At 41.2% G+C, this 15,778-nt stretch overlaps 1 protein-coding gene across 4 annotated transcripts in view; it reads right to left on the bottom strand.

Annotated features, from left to right (window-relative positions):
* Positions 1-15,778, bottom strand: part of LOC113991446 (sodium channel protein type 5 subunit alpha-like) — a 215,727-nt gene that overhangs the window by 78,955 nt on the left and 120,994 nt on the right. For all 4 annotated transcript variants that reach the window (XM_027727795.2, XM_027727793.2, XM_027727796.2 and 1 more), the window contains one exon: positions 14,647-15,003. In XM_027727795.2, coding sequence (XP_027583596.1) covers positions 14,647-15,003 — 357 coding nt within the window. The remainder of the gene's footprint in view (positions 1-14,646; positions 15,004-15,778) is intronic.

Here is a 15,778-nt window from a genome sequence, read left to right as displayed (position 1 = left end):
TTTACCCTCAGAACAAAGAGAACAAGGCCTGGTTTTACCCCCGGCCCCAACTACTACATGCATTTCCCTGCCTGTGCTGAACAGTGCACAGAACAGAACATGCTTGGAATGCTCATCCTTGGGCATGGCTGGCACTCACACTGTCTTCAGGGGAGTTGAAGGCATCCAGGGTTCTCTCTATAGGCAGGCTGGGTCCAATCCATATGGGCAGAGGAGCCTGAGCCCAATGTGTCCCATCCTAAAGCTAATGGCTGCACACATGAGATGAAATTAAGGAATAAAAGTGCCTTTTCTTTCTGTAGAATGTGAACAATAGGTAGGGTGGCTGATACAGCTGTAGCTATCTTCAGGTAGACTCTAGGAACTGGGTGAGATGAATGTCTTCCCTATCCCATTAGGATATTTTGTGCTATTTACCATAAGGCTGGGAGTTTTTCTGACCGTTCTCCACTTCAGGTATTGACACTATGTTTCCCCCCATAACTGGTGGTCTCTTGTGCAGCTGTTTGTATTTAAGCTGTTCAGGGTACAGAAGTGATGCTGGATGGTAGTTGTTTATGGGATGTGCATGGGTGGGGGAAATTGTCACTCAATATCTCATCTCAGAGGTTAAAGGGGTATCCATAATTTTTTGGGGCAGATTCCTCAGTGTTGTTCTCACCACTTTACACAGGAGCAAATCTCCTTGAGTAATGGCAGGGTTGATTAAGCCCCTTAATTATACTTCACATCACCTTTGTGCCACAGAAGAAATTTTTTTGTCATTTTAAGGTACCATTCACCCCTCCACTCTTTCAGTGGAGATGTTAAAGCTGCACTAGCACTGGGGTACATCAGATCTGTCTTGGGTACCTCCTATTGGGAGAGGGAGGCAGGCAAAGGGAACACCTCAACATTGCTGTCAGTCTGACACAATGGATCACATGATGTAAATGCCTCTCAGGAGGGGAGGCTGAAGTGAGAGAGGAGGCTGGTGTATCCCCAGCTCCTGTCTCACAGGGACCAACCTTCAGTGTCTGCCTCTCCTCACCCCCAGCTTCTGCAGCACCCCAAAAGCTGGAAGAGTGAGGGGCCTATGTCCTTGCCACTTAAAACACAGTCCTTGAAACAAGATCTGAAGCAATGCATGACACTTCTTACCACAACCTGGTAGTTGCCTCATGCTGCTGAGTAGTTTTCTTTTGTTACCCACCTATGTGAATAGAAATGTGCAGACAAGCTGTACCACTCCAAGTGCTGGTTAAGAACTAATGAACTGAATTTAGAATTCTCTTGTAGCTGCTGACTTTCAGTGGTATTCAAAATATGTCCCTTAGAAATATCGACAGATGAGTCTTTGGAAACCCAGTGTTTTCTGATATGAAATTCTTAGTCTCCAAGTGCTTTATGAAAGGAGGGTGAGATGGTGAGTGGAGGCAGATAAATTCTTTCCCCTACTAGAGCCACAGCATAAAAACAAACATGTTCCTGCAGGTTTTTCATTAGATAGCAAAACAACACTAATTCACCAGCATAGCAAGAGCTCCCTCAGAGCTGCTATGGACTTCTCAAGCCACTGTCTAGACAGAAAAGAAACATGCTATCAGACAAGTCCAGTTGAACACTTCTCCCAGCAAAACCAGCTGTATTTGGGATGTTAAAGGCTAAACACACCCCAAAAGCATTAGGGAAACTACAGAAAGTTTATTGATTCCAAGCTAAGATACAATTACCTTTATGCTAAGTCAACAAAGGCATTTAGCTGTTGTGGCAGTGAGGATGTCAGGACGATTAGAGAGCAAGACAGACTGCACAGGTTTGGACTGACTCAACACACTTGAGGGTCTTTGCTACTGCTGCTCCCTGTAAGGATTGATGACAGGTGAGAAACTCCTGTATTATCCCTGGAATATTTTCACTAGCTGTATACAAACAAGACCTCATCAGCTGCTCTACCAATTATTATACAGTGACTAGACACAAGAAAAAAACCCTCTGATTTTGGAAGTTAAAGCTTTGTGGTTTTCACCTGAATTTACCCACTGAGAAGAGGACACCCAGCTGTGACCAAGGATTGTGCTGGTTCTGCACTCTGTCATCCAGAGGCCATTATGTCCTTTGGGCAATCAGGGCTGGAGATCAAGAGAAAGAGGTGATTTCCATTCACACATGGCAGAAAATCTCTGGGGAAAGCTAAGCCACAGAGAACCAAAAGGATAAAAATCCATATGGAAACAGAATAATGGTGAAAGAAAACCAACGATAATGGCCACAGTAAGCAATGGCTTTCCTGGCAATATATTACACCAAAATAAAATCAACAAAAGGGTAGGCCCAGAGACTCAAAAATTAAATCAGAGAGCCAAGAAATAATTAACATAAGCTTCGCCTTTTTTTTTTTTCAGGGAGAACACGATTTCGTTTAAAAATGTTACTTTCTGATCCATTTCCCAGGTTTAATATTATAATTTGAGTTCCATCACAAAATTACACTTTCCTATTAAGTGGAATGTGAAAAGGATAACTCTTTAGTGAAGGTGTAAGAAAGTTCTGATTTTATGCATTTTGCAAGTGCAAATTCCTCGGAGGGCAGAACAAAGCAAGAGAGCTGCCTGCCAGCCAAGGAGGTTTAGCTTTCAGAAAAGCTACAAAATAGATTTCTACTAGTCATTTTGCATAGTATGAAATCTCCTGCCTTCACAGCACATGGCTGGGCTTGAGGCTTTCACATACCCCTGTTGGAGAAGACCCACAACTCAAAAGTGGGACAACCCTCCATATTTCATTAAAGAAATTGGGCAGGAGGGTTCAGCAGGAGTGGTGCCAGTTATGTATCCAAAATGAGAGCCAAGCTCTGCAAGGCGGGTGGTGCTGACACACACCTCTCACTGCCATCCTACAGAGTGACCCTTCTCCTCTGCCATCGCCTGATCCCGGCTTAGTTGTGTTTAATTCTGCAAGTTTCTTAGTGCTTCCTAAAGCCCCCAGGGAGATATCCCTGGGAAGAAAGGGAAGGAGGTGGGTGTCCTTTCTTCCTACAGGATAAAGCTGTGTTTTTCAGAGAAGCATTACTAGAAACATGAGAAAAGCACTTCATGGAGGACTGGCTACCAGCATCCTTGAAACCAGGGCTGTGCTCAAACACATGATCAAAGAAAGCTCTTCTTTCCAAGTGTGATGACCTCATCTTTGACTTTCTTCTTATATCAGGAAATACAAAAGTGCTTTGCTGATGTGCAAATTTGAAAATTAGGGGGTTTTATTAATTGTATTCTCTGCACCTGGCTGAAATCCCACCAACTGGGGTTACTCACAACCATATTTAGTGAAAGATGAACATAAAATTGAGAAAGCAAAGGAGAAAGCTGATGGTGTAAGTTGTCCATAAGAGCATTTTTATGAGTTTATGCTCACTGCCAGTCTGCTAGGGTGAAGGGAGGCACTGAGACCTAGGCAGCTAGTCCATTTTATGATCTAAAAATTGCATTTACAGTAGTAAGCAAAGGCAAGCCAAGGCTTGTTCCCCATCCCTGAGGGTAAGCAGCTGACTCCTCTTCCCCCAGGCAGGATTGCTCCCCGGCCGCTGTGCCCAGCCAAGACTGTTCCCTGAAAGCCCAGGCATCAACTGGAATGGGGTGGCCAGGGAATGTGCCAGAGGAGGGGCACTCACAATGTTTGTTTTCATGCCTTAAGCCAGTTTACAGAGGCAGCCACCTGCCTGTGTTTTCAAACAGCAGGCATTTTGCACTTGCCAAACCTCCCAGAAATGGGATGGCATCACATCTAAATGTGGGAGACAAGAAAATTACAGGAGGGGAGAAGGGACATGGAAGCCTTCCAGGAAGAAACCTCCATACAAAGGAGTTTGTAGCACAACAAGCATGAGAGTGCTCTTAGTTGTGCAGTTGCAATGAATTAGTCTACATGAGGGAGGCCAGGAAGAGAAGGGAACTCATGGTGGGGAGGAGGCTGCAAACAGAGGGGCAGGGGAATTAACTGCTAGTAGAGCTGACAAAAATTGCCCATCCCGAAAAACATATGTAATTCCTCTTTTCATCTCCATGAAAATTCAGCATGGAAAATATCAAGTATACTTAAAACCAAGTCCTAAGCTCAGTTAGCGTGTACACTTTTTGTGAGAAAATACTACTATGACCTACAGATGGCAAAAATTGTCTTGGTCAAAAAATAAAACTACCTTTGCACTGAAATAATTACAAGAGTTTCAAACAGAGTAATTACAAGAAATAATTACAAGAAATAATTACAAGAGTTTCAGGACAGAGTCTTGGAATTTGTTTGTGCATTGGGAGGGGTGAAGTCAAGATACAGGAGGAGCTGGACCTTGCAGAAGATGACCTGAAACTCAGAAATCCAAAGCAATGTGAAAAGAGGAGATTTGCTCAAAGTGTGACACTAGGAAGACTACAGCAGAGATATGGGGCAATGTGAAAGAGAGAATAACTATAACCACCTTTCCTATGAATTCAGGTTAAGAGAGTTAGGGTAATTCATCTTGGAGAAAGAAGCCTCTGGGGAGAGCTTATAGCAGCTTGCAGTACCTAAAAGGGCTACAAGAGAGATGGAGAGGGACTTTTGCAAGGATATGGAGCAACAGGACAAGGGAGGAGGGCTTTAAACTGGAAGAGAAGATATTCAGATAAGATATAAGAAAGAAATTCTTCAGTGTGAGGGTGGTGAGGCACTGGAGAGGGTTTCTCAGAGAAGTTGTTACTGTCCCATCCCTGGGAGTGTTGAAGGCCAGATTGGACAGGGCTTTGTGCAACCTGGTCTAGTGGAAGGTGTCCCTGCCCATGGCAGGGTGGTTGAAACCAGATGATCTTTAAGGTCCCTTCCAACCCAAAACATTCTATGACAATCAAGGCCAGAACTGACCAAAAAGAAAGAAAATACATTTTAGGTAGAAGAAAATAAAAGGAAGGGGAGATCTGGATCACATTCAAGAAGAATTAATTTAAACAAGATTCTGGCTAAGGATGACCCAAACAATACAGAAGAAGAAAAGTTAACACATGAATCTACAGTCAGGGAAATAGAACAAAAGGGACTTATGTAGCAGCAAAGAAATAAAAATGTTAAGAGGGACAAAAAACCAACAGGTCTGATTCTCCTTTCCTTTGCACTGCTTGCAGTAATGCAAAATTGATAGAGTAGATCTGTATCTGCTGGAAATTTTCCTCAGCAAATGTGGGTCAGCGGGTTTATTGAATTTAGAGAAGTCTAACAGAGTAAGACCCAGACAAGTGGACTTTCAGGAACAGAAAGAAATATGGAAGAGTAGTAGGAGACCAAAGGATCCCCTTGACTGCAGGAATTTCTTACTGTTCAATAAGATCCCCAAAGGCAGGAAATTGGTATCTAATCCTGTGTACTACATTTAGTTTCCAAATGCATTCTTCAGCATATTTCCTTGGGAAGCCACAGACCATGTTACCACACATGTGCTAGGTGGAGAAATGCAGTTATAAATATGTATTGTTCATGGGAACGATAAATTCCAGTATCTCTTGCTCAGAAGGCTAAGGATGTCATGACTAGCTGTTTCACATATTCTTTTCAACAAGATGTTTCTAGAGGTAACTGTTAGAATGCTGTACTCACTGCCTAGTTTTGGTGGGGAAGAATAATATTTTTAACTTTTATTTTAAAGTATAAGATGTTGAGGAGTAGTGAACAATGTATTAAATTTGTACCACCTGGTCCATTTTAACCTTAAAAACCTTGACTTTTCCACAACACATGCTAGGAATAATTCTGTTGTCATTACCCTTTCAATGACATCCAGACAACACGTACTGTGACATTAATACAAAGAGACACATTTAGTTGTACCTACCTTTGCACACTCTTGTCCAATTAAATTTGACTCAGTGTCTTCTAGATTTTTAATAACTACCCACCTATTAGCAAGCTTAACCACTGACAAAACCCTACTTACACTGTGAACCAAGGACAAATGTAGAACAAAAAGTGGGCAGCGTTTTACCCTGCTGATGCCTACTATATCAACAGGGCTGCAGTTTTCAAAATAAAAATTCAGCTCCTGTTCAATTCCTGGATTACAATGAAATCTCAAAAAGAATTCACTAGTATCTTCACAAATAAAATATATATGTGAATATACATACATATATATATATATGGTGGATCATATTAAAAATTTTTCATCTTGTCCACAGTTCATATAATGGAGTCAATGCTTAAACAATATTTTTAGAGAAAAATCTCTGATTTGGAAACACAATTAGAACAAAGGGCATGAGGGTGGTTTCCAAGTGCCAGGTTGACTGAACTAATATACTAACATTCTTCTTCTTCCATATTTCCAAGTCATCTCACATCTATGAAGGTTAATGGGAGATAGTTTTGTATTCCCTTGTATATATACCTACAGAAGAGCACTAGCATTATTACCAGATTTTATTTCTTTCTGATATATCCCAGTGACTCATTTATAGATCAAGAAGCAATATTTATAATTCTACTGATTAAAATCTGCACCAAATGCCAAAATCTGGCACAGCCCACCAATGAATCTGCTTTGGATTATTGTTTTTGGGAATTCCTTATGTCACAGATGAAAAAAAAAAAAAAGCCTTAGTTCACCTTTTGTTTTCATCCTCCTTTGAGCTGCATCAGAAGCAAAAGCTTACTTCTCTTCTGTATGCCAACTGTTTTGGGGATTTGGGCTATTTGTATTTTAAAAATCTATCTTTCTGTGAATGAATGTTGCAGGGAAAAAATTGGCAGATTTTAGTATATATTTGACAAGGACACCATATAGCACCTTGAAAACAGCAACTGAACACACTTGTCCCCTAATACAAGATGCAAGCTCAGATTAGTCACCAAGTGCCAAGATTCAACTCTTCAGAAGAAACAGCTGAGCCTGTAGCAGGATACAGACACTCATAAATCTGAATTGACAGAAGGAAGCAGATCACTTTTTAGGAGTAGATTTTGAAAGTAGTTTGTCCTCCTGTCTATTCTCAGGTGCATTTTCCTCGCATCTCTTGGGCAAAGAAGCCCTAAACCTCCCAGCTTTGAACAGACTCTACTTAATCTACCATACAATGGCATTTTGGAAAACCAGCAGCCTTCGATGGTCCATCATAATTACAGTGAGGTTAATTTCCCCAGACTTTTTAGCATCAGCATCTGGTGTTACACGTGATGGTGGGAAATATCTACTCAGTAAAATAAATTCTAGTTATTTATGTGCCTGCTGACAAATCATGCAATTTTTAAAGCCTGGAGTCTGAGGCAAAAGGTTTGCATTTCAAGCAACCCACGTGAGGACGAAGGCTTTCCATCTCTGCTGGGAGTCATCAGAGGCAACTGGACTGATTGATGGTTGGTGTCAGGATTTATCTTTTTGAAGCATCACATGATGCCATCTGTTTCTGGTGGACCTTTCACTACCCCTGAGGATGTTTAATACTTAAGTAGATACAGACAGATGTTTGCAAAAAAGCATCGACTACCTGAGTGCTCTGCTTCCCAGGCACTTCTCAAGAAAGGGTGGATAATGGGAAGTACAAATAGCTAAAGTTGCTTTGGGACTCATGGACTATGCAGGTAGTTGGCATGAAAAATATGAAGAGGGAAGCTGGGAAATGTTTTGGGGTTTAGTTGCTTCCCTCTGAGTTTTGAATTCTCCCATATCACACCAAATGTTCCCGCTCCCAGCCCTAAGTGTACATGAGTAGAAGCAAAAGGGACAGTAACATGCTGACAGTTGTTTTGACACTACTTTGTTTGTGTCCCCAGTTGTGCTTATTCATGTATTCTGGGCTGCTCTTCTGCAAAGTCACACGTGACCTGAGAAGGAAAATTCGCCTCCCTTATGTAAGTGTCCAAGTTGACGAGACAGGTTCAAACGACACTTCCACTCCTCACTAATGAACCCTTGGGTTCCCTGGCTTCTTCTGGACCCTCTAACACTCCAGCCCCCATCTCCAGTATTTCCCAGCTCTCATTATGGCTCCTGCAGCTTTCTGATGAGTCTTGCTCCTCCATGGTGCCCCACACGCCCTCCGCTTGCCGCTTTGCAGATTCTGTCCACCCTGACGATGACTGTTACTGACATGCCTATTCCTGCCTGTTTATCTACAGGCCTTCTCAGCTGATGTAACCAAAGCACAAATGCATATTTCCAGAATGTTGGGAACTGCTGAAAGAGCAGATAAGGTGAACAAGGGCACCCAGGACGTGAACACTGGGGTGTAGAGAGAGAGGAGGGAAGGAAGTGCTCCTGCAAGACTTGGGACAACCTGAACATCTCTGCAAATCTCCTATAGCTCCCCATTTCCTTGCAAAAAGCTGTTCTTCCACACCTTTTATGTAGTTGCATCTTATCCCCTATTCCTTCCATTGTGCAAGAAGTGGAACTGGTGGACCCCAAGGAGAGTACCTGCCTGGTGGTAGAAGTACAACATATAAAGCTGGAGGATGAAGACCTCTACTGTGGTTTGAAACTTAAAAAGCTAAGTGCTAAAATGCTGTAATTTGAGTTGTAATACCTTCTTACCAAGCCTGCTTTCTTTTCCAGCAAGCAGATCTAACCTAGTATTTGCAATTAGAAGGTACACAATATTTTAAAATTCCACTTCATTTATATTAATTATCAGATGCAATACAAATACTACAGTCCCCTCCAAGGGGATTAACCTTTATTCACAGAGTGGATGTCTACAGTGGCCCCCATGAATAAGAGCATGTTTGTCATTAAATGCAAAATAATTACTTGATTCAGGGCAGCAAGTCTCGCTGCAGCTTTTGAGTTAAGCATTTCCCTGGGGACAGACAGAAAAAAACACAAAAATAGGGTTTTGGTATTTTAGATTTGTACATAATTTGAAGATAAAATAAAGATATAGCTGTAAAAGTGCTATCATTCGTCATTGGAGTTCCATTTTCATTTGTTTATTGACACAGGCAATCTGAATGAATGAGGTCTCATTCCTTTTGGGGTAAAACAACTCTCCATCACCCTCTTAAAAGTTTTATGGCCTTGAAACTCCCTAGTTTGATGCTTCATGTCTTTTAAAAGCATTGGAGTTTTGATGTATCTTCCCTCAGTGACAGCCCTATCATGTCAGGCAGAAACACAAGCCTCCATCTGAAGAACACCTTTGACCATCCTAATATGCTTTGTTTGTCTGAGCTCTTGAAATGTAATATTGTAATCCACTTTCACCTAGGCCTGTTAGAAGCTATTTTGCTATTAGTTGTGATTTTACCACATGGGACAGTGATAGTTCTCTATACCCATTTCACTTAAACAAAGAGAAAATCTGACACATTACCATAAACCTCTTTCAAGCCCAGTATGGTCTGCTGAGAAATCTGCAGTGATGGAGATGTATCAACATTGGGCAAGACAGGAATTTATGGCTAGTGCTACACTAATAAATTAAATGTGCTCAAGAACATTTTCTGGCACTGAGGATAAATGCAAAAGATCATCTTGCTCCCTAATATTAAACTTCTCCATACTCTGCACTGACCACAATTTTCAGCAGGGATAGTCCCTTGCCTGTGAATCTCCCATATGGTTGTCCAGTTGATGGATTCCCACACAGTAGGCTACCAGTTCTCCTTCACAGGTGGCCACATACACTCTCTCTTGTGTTCCTCAATTAGAGATCATGATGTTCATTTAGTAACAGTCTGTAATGGTTTTATATGAAATGGTTTTATACAGAAGCAAAGCCCCCATGCTGAAGACTATGCAATGCAAACAGCAGCCCTGTCTTACATATTTATATGCTGTACATCACAGCTGCCTCTTTTATATGTTTTTTTTTGTTTTGCTTTGGTTTTTGTTCTATTTTCTTGACCACACATATTGAACTAAAGGGAACACCAGCAAACAAAGAAAAAAAAAGGTATTAGGGAGACACATGGGACCCAGCTCCTCCTCTCTTCAAGGAACTGTCCTACATGGACTTGATGGAAAGGCATGTGGGGAGGGACAAACCCCTTCATTCCAAGAATGTGACATTTTCATATTTCTGCATGTCTCAGTCACGGGCCAAATTATAACAGAAAAATCATCCATTAAGGCTTCCTGAGATGTGGAAGCAGAGTAAAAAGATGGTTTTCAGCTGCATCTGACTTTTTCAGAGAAAAGTTTTCACTGAGTTTAACCAAAGCAGGTCACTTCAAATCTCATCCAAACCATGCTGAGCAGCTCACGCTCATGCCAGGCACTGAAATTACCATAGGGAAACACAGGATTGGAAGGTCCTCTTGGGTCACCAAGGTGAGTCCCCTGCTGACATGTGTTGTTTTTTTCAACATCTAATCCATTTCACACACTGCTGGCTTGGGGCTGGAAAGTTCTCCCAAACAACCTCACCAGACTGATAATGAGAAGGCTCCTTTCCAGTCCCAGTAATGGTATTCACAGTGATTTACATTCCTTTGTTTGGGATGAGCAGCATCCTGTCACTTAAACTGTTCTTCCATGCCTAGCTCTGCATTGCCCTCCTCAACTTCATATTCCCATGCTGTTCTTTTCCCAGTAGACCCTCATCTTTCTTGAGGATCATTCATCAGTGGGATGTATAGCATGTGCAGCATTGCAGATCACTGTGCAATAGCATTCAGATTCTCTTTTTTCCTCTGTGATTAGCATTCCTAATATGAATTAGAATGTCATTTACTTTTTCAGTGTGTGCACTGTATTGGTACATCATAGTGGCTCAGTCAGCCAGTGATATGCACACGGGGATTTCTACACCTGAGTTTTCCTCCTAAGACTTCAGGGAGGGGAAAAGGTAGTTTTAGGGGCTATTTAATCCAATGCATTTAGATTTTTTGGGTGGTAAGATATTTTATGACTTCATAGACTCCATTAACCAGATCTGACTACAAAGGCACCTCCATGCAATTATTGCAGATGTAGATGTCCATGGTGACTAATACATATACAATTTCTGCTGGTAAGCTACTTGATGATAACATAAATTCTTAAATAGGGCTGAGTGCATGACCTTACACTTTATATTTCATATTTCCATGCATCATGCATTAATTCAATAATGGTTATGCAATCCTGCCTACAGGATAGCCTGATATTCTAGAAATTGGTGGTGCTTTCTACCTTTGTATTGTATTCTCAGAAAAAGGTTTTAATATTTTCCTGAATTGACAGTAGGAGGGGAAAAAAGAAAGCCTAGGACTGATGCTAAAGGAGCAATTCCAGCCTTATATTTTACCTTTCAGGTAAATTCTGAAAATGTCACTTTCCTGGTTACAGACTCTACATCTTGGCAAGCTTGTGACTCCAGTAAGACAAAATCCACCATGGAAACTCAGCAGTGATTTACCAGCTGTGGTGAACTGGGGAACAGTGGTGGATGTGCCATGGAAGTACTGGGGTGTATGTGAATCAAATAGAGGTGAGACAACGGCAGTCCAGAACTCAGCCCTGAGGGTGAGTTAATGCACTGCAGCTCTGCTGGGGTTAACACTGACTGATGCTTTTTGGGTGCTCTCTGTCAGACACAGCTCGATCAGAGCATGAGCAAAGACAGTGGGTACATTCTGTGCCACATCAAGCTGTCCTTCACTTGGTGGCATTTCAGGAGAAGCTGGTAGAAAACATTTTCATCTGTGTGGCCGGCAGAAGAATAAAAGGGTGGCTTTGCCAGTGCATGTCACACACGCAGAGCAAGGCTGGAGGTTGTTGTGTCTGTGATTGAGGTGTCAGTTTTATTCATGCACGTTGTTTGCACCCATTACACACAACTCTCCCCTGAGAAGTGGCTGATGTCATATCGACTCTCACACTGGCTGACCTGCCTGAGCAGGGGCCACCAGGAACTGCCTTGTGACCCAAATTCTCCTACATCTTCTTAATAATTCCTGTCTCAGTGATTTTCCTTATTAACCTCAGTAACATAAATACGCATGATATGTTAAGGCCTTTTTAAAACTTAACAGTAAGCATAATTATTCAGTCAGCTATTTCAGAAGATCTTTCTTACAAATGAGGGAGAAACTTTTATTATCTGTCTGTTTTGGCTTTACCTTCTAAAGTGGCTTCAATGACTCTAAACTGCCATCTGACAACAGTAGCACAGTTTTACTGTGTGAAAGAAGTTCCACAGCACATAGTTTTCCAACTATGTTGTAAAGTTTAGTTCCTTGAAGATGACTCATATATCAGTTGACCAGCAGTAAATATAGTTTCGTGTGGCATTGCACACAAATTGTCCAAGACATTTTTAGGATATATGAATACAAACCAAAGACTAAAGATTTACTAAAATTCCTTTCAACAGCTGTGCTGCTCCATAACATGATGTTGCCCAGGGTGGTTACTAACTTTCCCGGATTTTCTTCCACCATTCCTTTGAATTTATGTTAGTGAGGCTGGATAAGACCTGCAAACAGAATCACTGAACTGCCACAGAATCTGAAAGTGGTTTGTAACACTTTCATCACCAGTTTGCAGCCCTTACAGGAGTTCAAGAGCAGGTCTGCTTCATAATACTTGGCCTTCTTGTTGGGAAGGTGAGCACAGACACCACCATACGTACTGGCAGATGTGACAGAAAAAAGTAGTTAGTCTAGATGAATGTGCAGATCTGCTACATCAGGAAAAATGCTGCAGGATTTCCTCTATGCCTTCAGAGACCACAGAAGCATTCAGGGTCCAGATGAGATACAGCCTCAGGATAATATTTTTTATCAGAATTGGCTCTTGAAACTCAGAGGAGGAACAAGGACCTCAGCAAGTTAAAAGAGAAACTTTGCTGGCACAGACTGCAATGGTGTTACAGGTAAAAGTTTTAGCACTCCAGCATTCTTATTTGAAAGGGCTCATGGTGCTTTTTAGACACCAGAATTTTTGGGTCTAATGATGTTCAGAAAATAAATGAAATAGTAGACTCAACCCAACCTCACTGAAGAAAGCAAGAATTTTGCTGATGCCAGAGGAGTCAGATGACCTCCTCTCTATCTGCTAATCAACATCATGAAACCTCCATGTAACGCAGTTAACACTGGATGAGTCTCATGATTCAGAATCTGTTCTTTTTATCACCTATGAATCATTCTCTTTTTTCTTTTTTGAGTGACCCACACACAAGAATCATTTCTATTTACCGGTCTTTGCCACATCCTTACAGAACTGTGAGCTGAAAACAATAAAGCTAGCATTTTGCTTTCAGCTGACTAATAACTTCAGCTTATCCATGCTAACAGAGTTTTTCAATATCTGGTTTTACATCTGGGACAGCCTTTTTCAAGCACTGAAGGTTAAATATATGTAGATAATGTTATTGCAGTCTCTGCTGAACCAGATTTCATATTTAACAGTACTTATGTACACTGATGAGTGTTAATATCTAAGGGTATCAGATGTTGCTAATTCACATCTTTTAATAATCCATGAATATTTCAAATGTTAACATTTTCCCCGGATTTTAACACATATTATTTCCAGCTTTCATTATCATACACAGAATGCATTGCTTAATGGCAGGGGGAGATTAACTTTCTGGATTTCTGGCTAAACTCTCCCAGAAGATATAATAAATAATTTTTGTCTAAATAAAGTAGCATTTTTCCCCAACTCCTCTAATCAAATTTAATTCCAAGAAAAAATTATAGAAACGGTAAGTTATGGAAAAAAACCATAAGTAATCTGCCCCTTTCTGAGTAATCACAGCTTAACTTCCAATTTTTATAATAAAAAGCGCCTTAAAAATATAATTTGCCCTTGCAATCAACATTTTCAGCACAAAAATAACTTCTAAAATATAAATTAATGTAAACAAAAGAGCACACTCTGTTTTTCTATAAGCTCGCTCAAGAACTTTTTTATCCCAGCAGCTGAGAACCAAAACATTGCGTACTTAAAAGCAAAATAACCACTAAAAGCAATCAGCAGCAAAACCCCATGTTTTTTATAGCAGCATCTACTGTTAAACAACTCACTACATAAACAGTAAGGCCATTAGAGCCACAATGTCAAAGATGCTCTGTAAGCTGAACGGCAGAAACATTTCCACAATGACTGAAAGCCAGCAAAGCGCTCCTTAAGATGTCAACAGGGAAATATAATTCAGTCTTAATAGGTTCAGAGCTTATGTAAGCCATGCTTATGGGGTAGTCTATTAAAAAAAGCAGGCAAGCCAGTGGCATTACAGTAAACACAACCTGTAGCTTCCTAGAACGTGCAGGCTAAAGACATTTGAAACTCCAGTCAAAGACACTGTGCTGTGTGTAAGGTTCACGTGTTCTGGAGTAAAAATTAAGGGAAATAAAATATGTCCTAAACCAGTGACAGTTGAGGTGATATTCACACCTGTATAGAAAAGAGATCTTGAATCTTTTCATCCCCATGAATGGCCTAAGAAATAAAATCATTATAACCAGCCCAAGCGACTTACTTCTGGTAAAAAACTATATGTTCTAAAAAAAAGCAGCAAGCCCTCATTCCCTATGACTAATGCAATGTTAGCAATTTTGTATTTGGGATAGGAACAAGTTTCTCTGGGTGACAACTTGGTTCATCAAATTGAAGTCATGGAGTAACGTGAGATTTGCCATTTCTGGATTAAAAAATGGTACATTTTCCACACACCCACCAGGAAAGGAAGAAAAAAACCCAACATCTTGAGAACTCACCACCAGGTTTCCTATCACCATGACCAACAAGAAGACAAGAAGGCACAGTGGCTGCCCAGCTACTTCCATACAGTCCCACATGGTCTCGATCCACTCTCCACACAAAATCCGGAAGATGATGAGGAACGAGTGGAAGAAATCGTTCATGTGCCACCGTGGCAAATTGCCAGTCTTGCTTATCTTCTTCACGTTGTCCAAGTAGCTTTTCCCAAAAAGCTGCATCCCTACCACGGCGAAAATAAAGACGATGATTGCCAGCACGAGCGTGAGGTTACCGAGGGCACCCACTGAGTTACCAATGATTTTAATGAGCGTGTTTAAGGTCGGCCAGGACTTCGCCAACTTGAAGACCCGCAGCTGTGAACAGAACACAAACAACAGTGTCAGTTCACAGAAGCAACAGGCATTTCAGCCAATGAATTATTAAAGTGGGCAAAACGTGAAAGATGTTAAATGCCACAGTGTGTGCGGTACAGGGTGATTTTAGCCATACTTCCTGTTAACCCCATTACATCTATTAATAAAATATCAGCTGGGCTTCTAGGATGAGCATTAAGTGTTCCAGAGCTATGCTCTGCCTGGTTGGACAGACAAGTTCTTAAAGGCGCATTCCTCAACTACCATGGTGGGGGTGGGATGGAAGAACAAAAAATACACATCTTAATATTTTCTTTTACGTTGCTTTTCCTCCTTTTCCTCCTCAAATTAAACAGCCTGGCAGGCATCTGGAGGAAGGAGTTTAGGGTTTGATCCCACAGAGAGAGAAGGAATTCCTCTGTGTTTCAGAGTAAGCCTCAGCCAGATGCTACTAGCTGTTAGCTCCCAGGGTGAAAATCACCTCTGTGCCGAGGCTCACGCAGTCTGTGCTCAACCCACGTCCCACTTAAGACCTATTTTAAGGATGTAAATGGTGCCTAGCCCCTGTGCTCTGTTTTCAAGTGAAGGTTTAATATCAGCCTTATTGAAGAGGGCTTGCTCAAAAACTTGAAAGGAGACACTTAGGACAGAGATGGAAAATTTGTATTTTTGAGCAGAGCAGAGAATTTTGGAAAAAAAAATTAATTCTTCTGCTAAATGTAACCATAAGGGCTTGTTTTCCTGGTCTTTAAAATTGTGAAGCCATATCATGGCC

Source organism: Pipra filicauda, unplaced genomic scaffold (genome assembly GCF_003945595.2).
Source record: "Pipra filicauda isolate LSUMZ 115617 unplaced genomic scaffold, ASM394559v2 scaffold1_size10287979_pilon, whole genome shotgun sequence".
In the NCBI taxonomy this organism is placed as follows: Eukaryota; Metazoa; Chordata; class Aves; order Passeriformes; family Pipridae; genus Pipra; species Pipra filicauda.
Note: the sequence above shows the minus strand (reverse complement) of the source record. Positions and strands in the feature narration are given on the sequence as shown.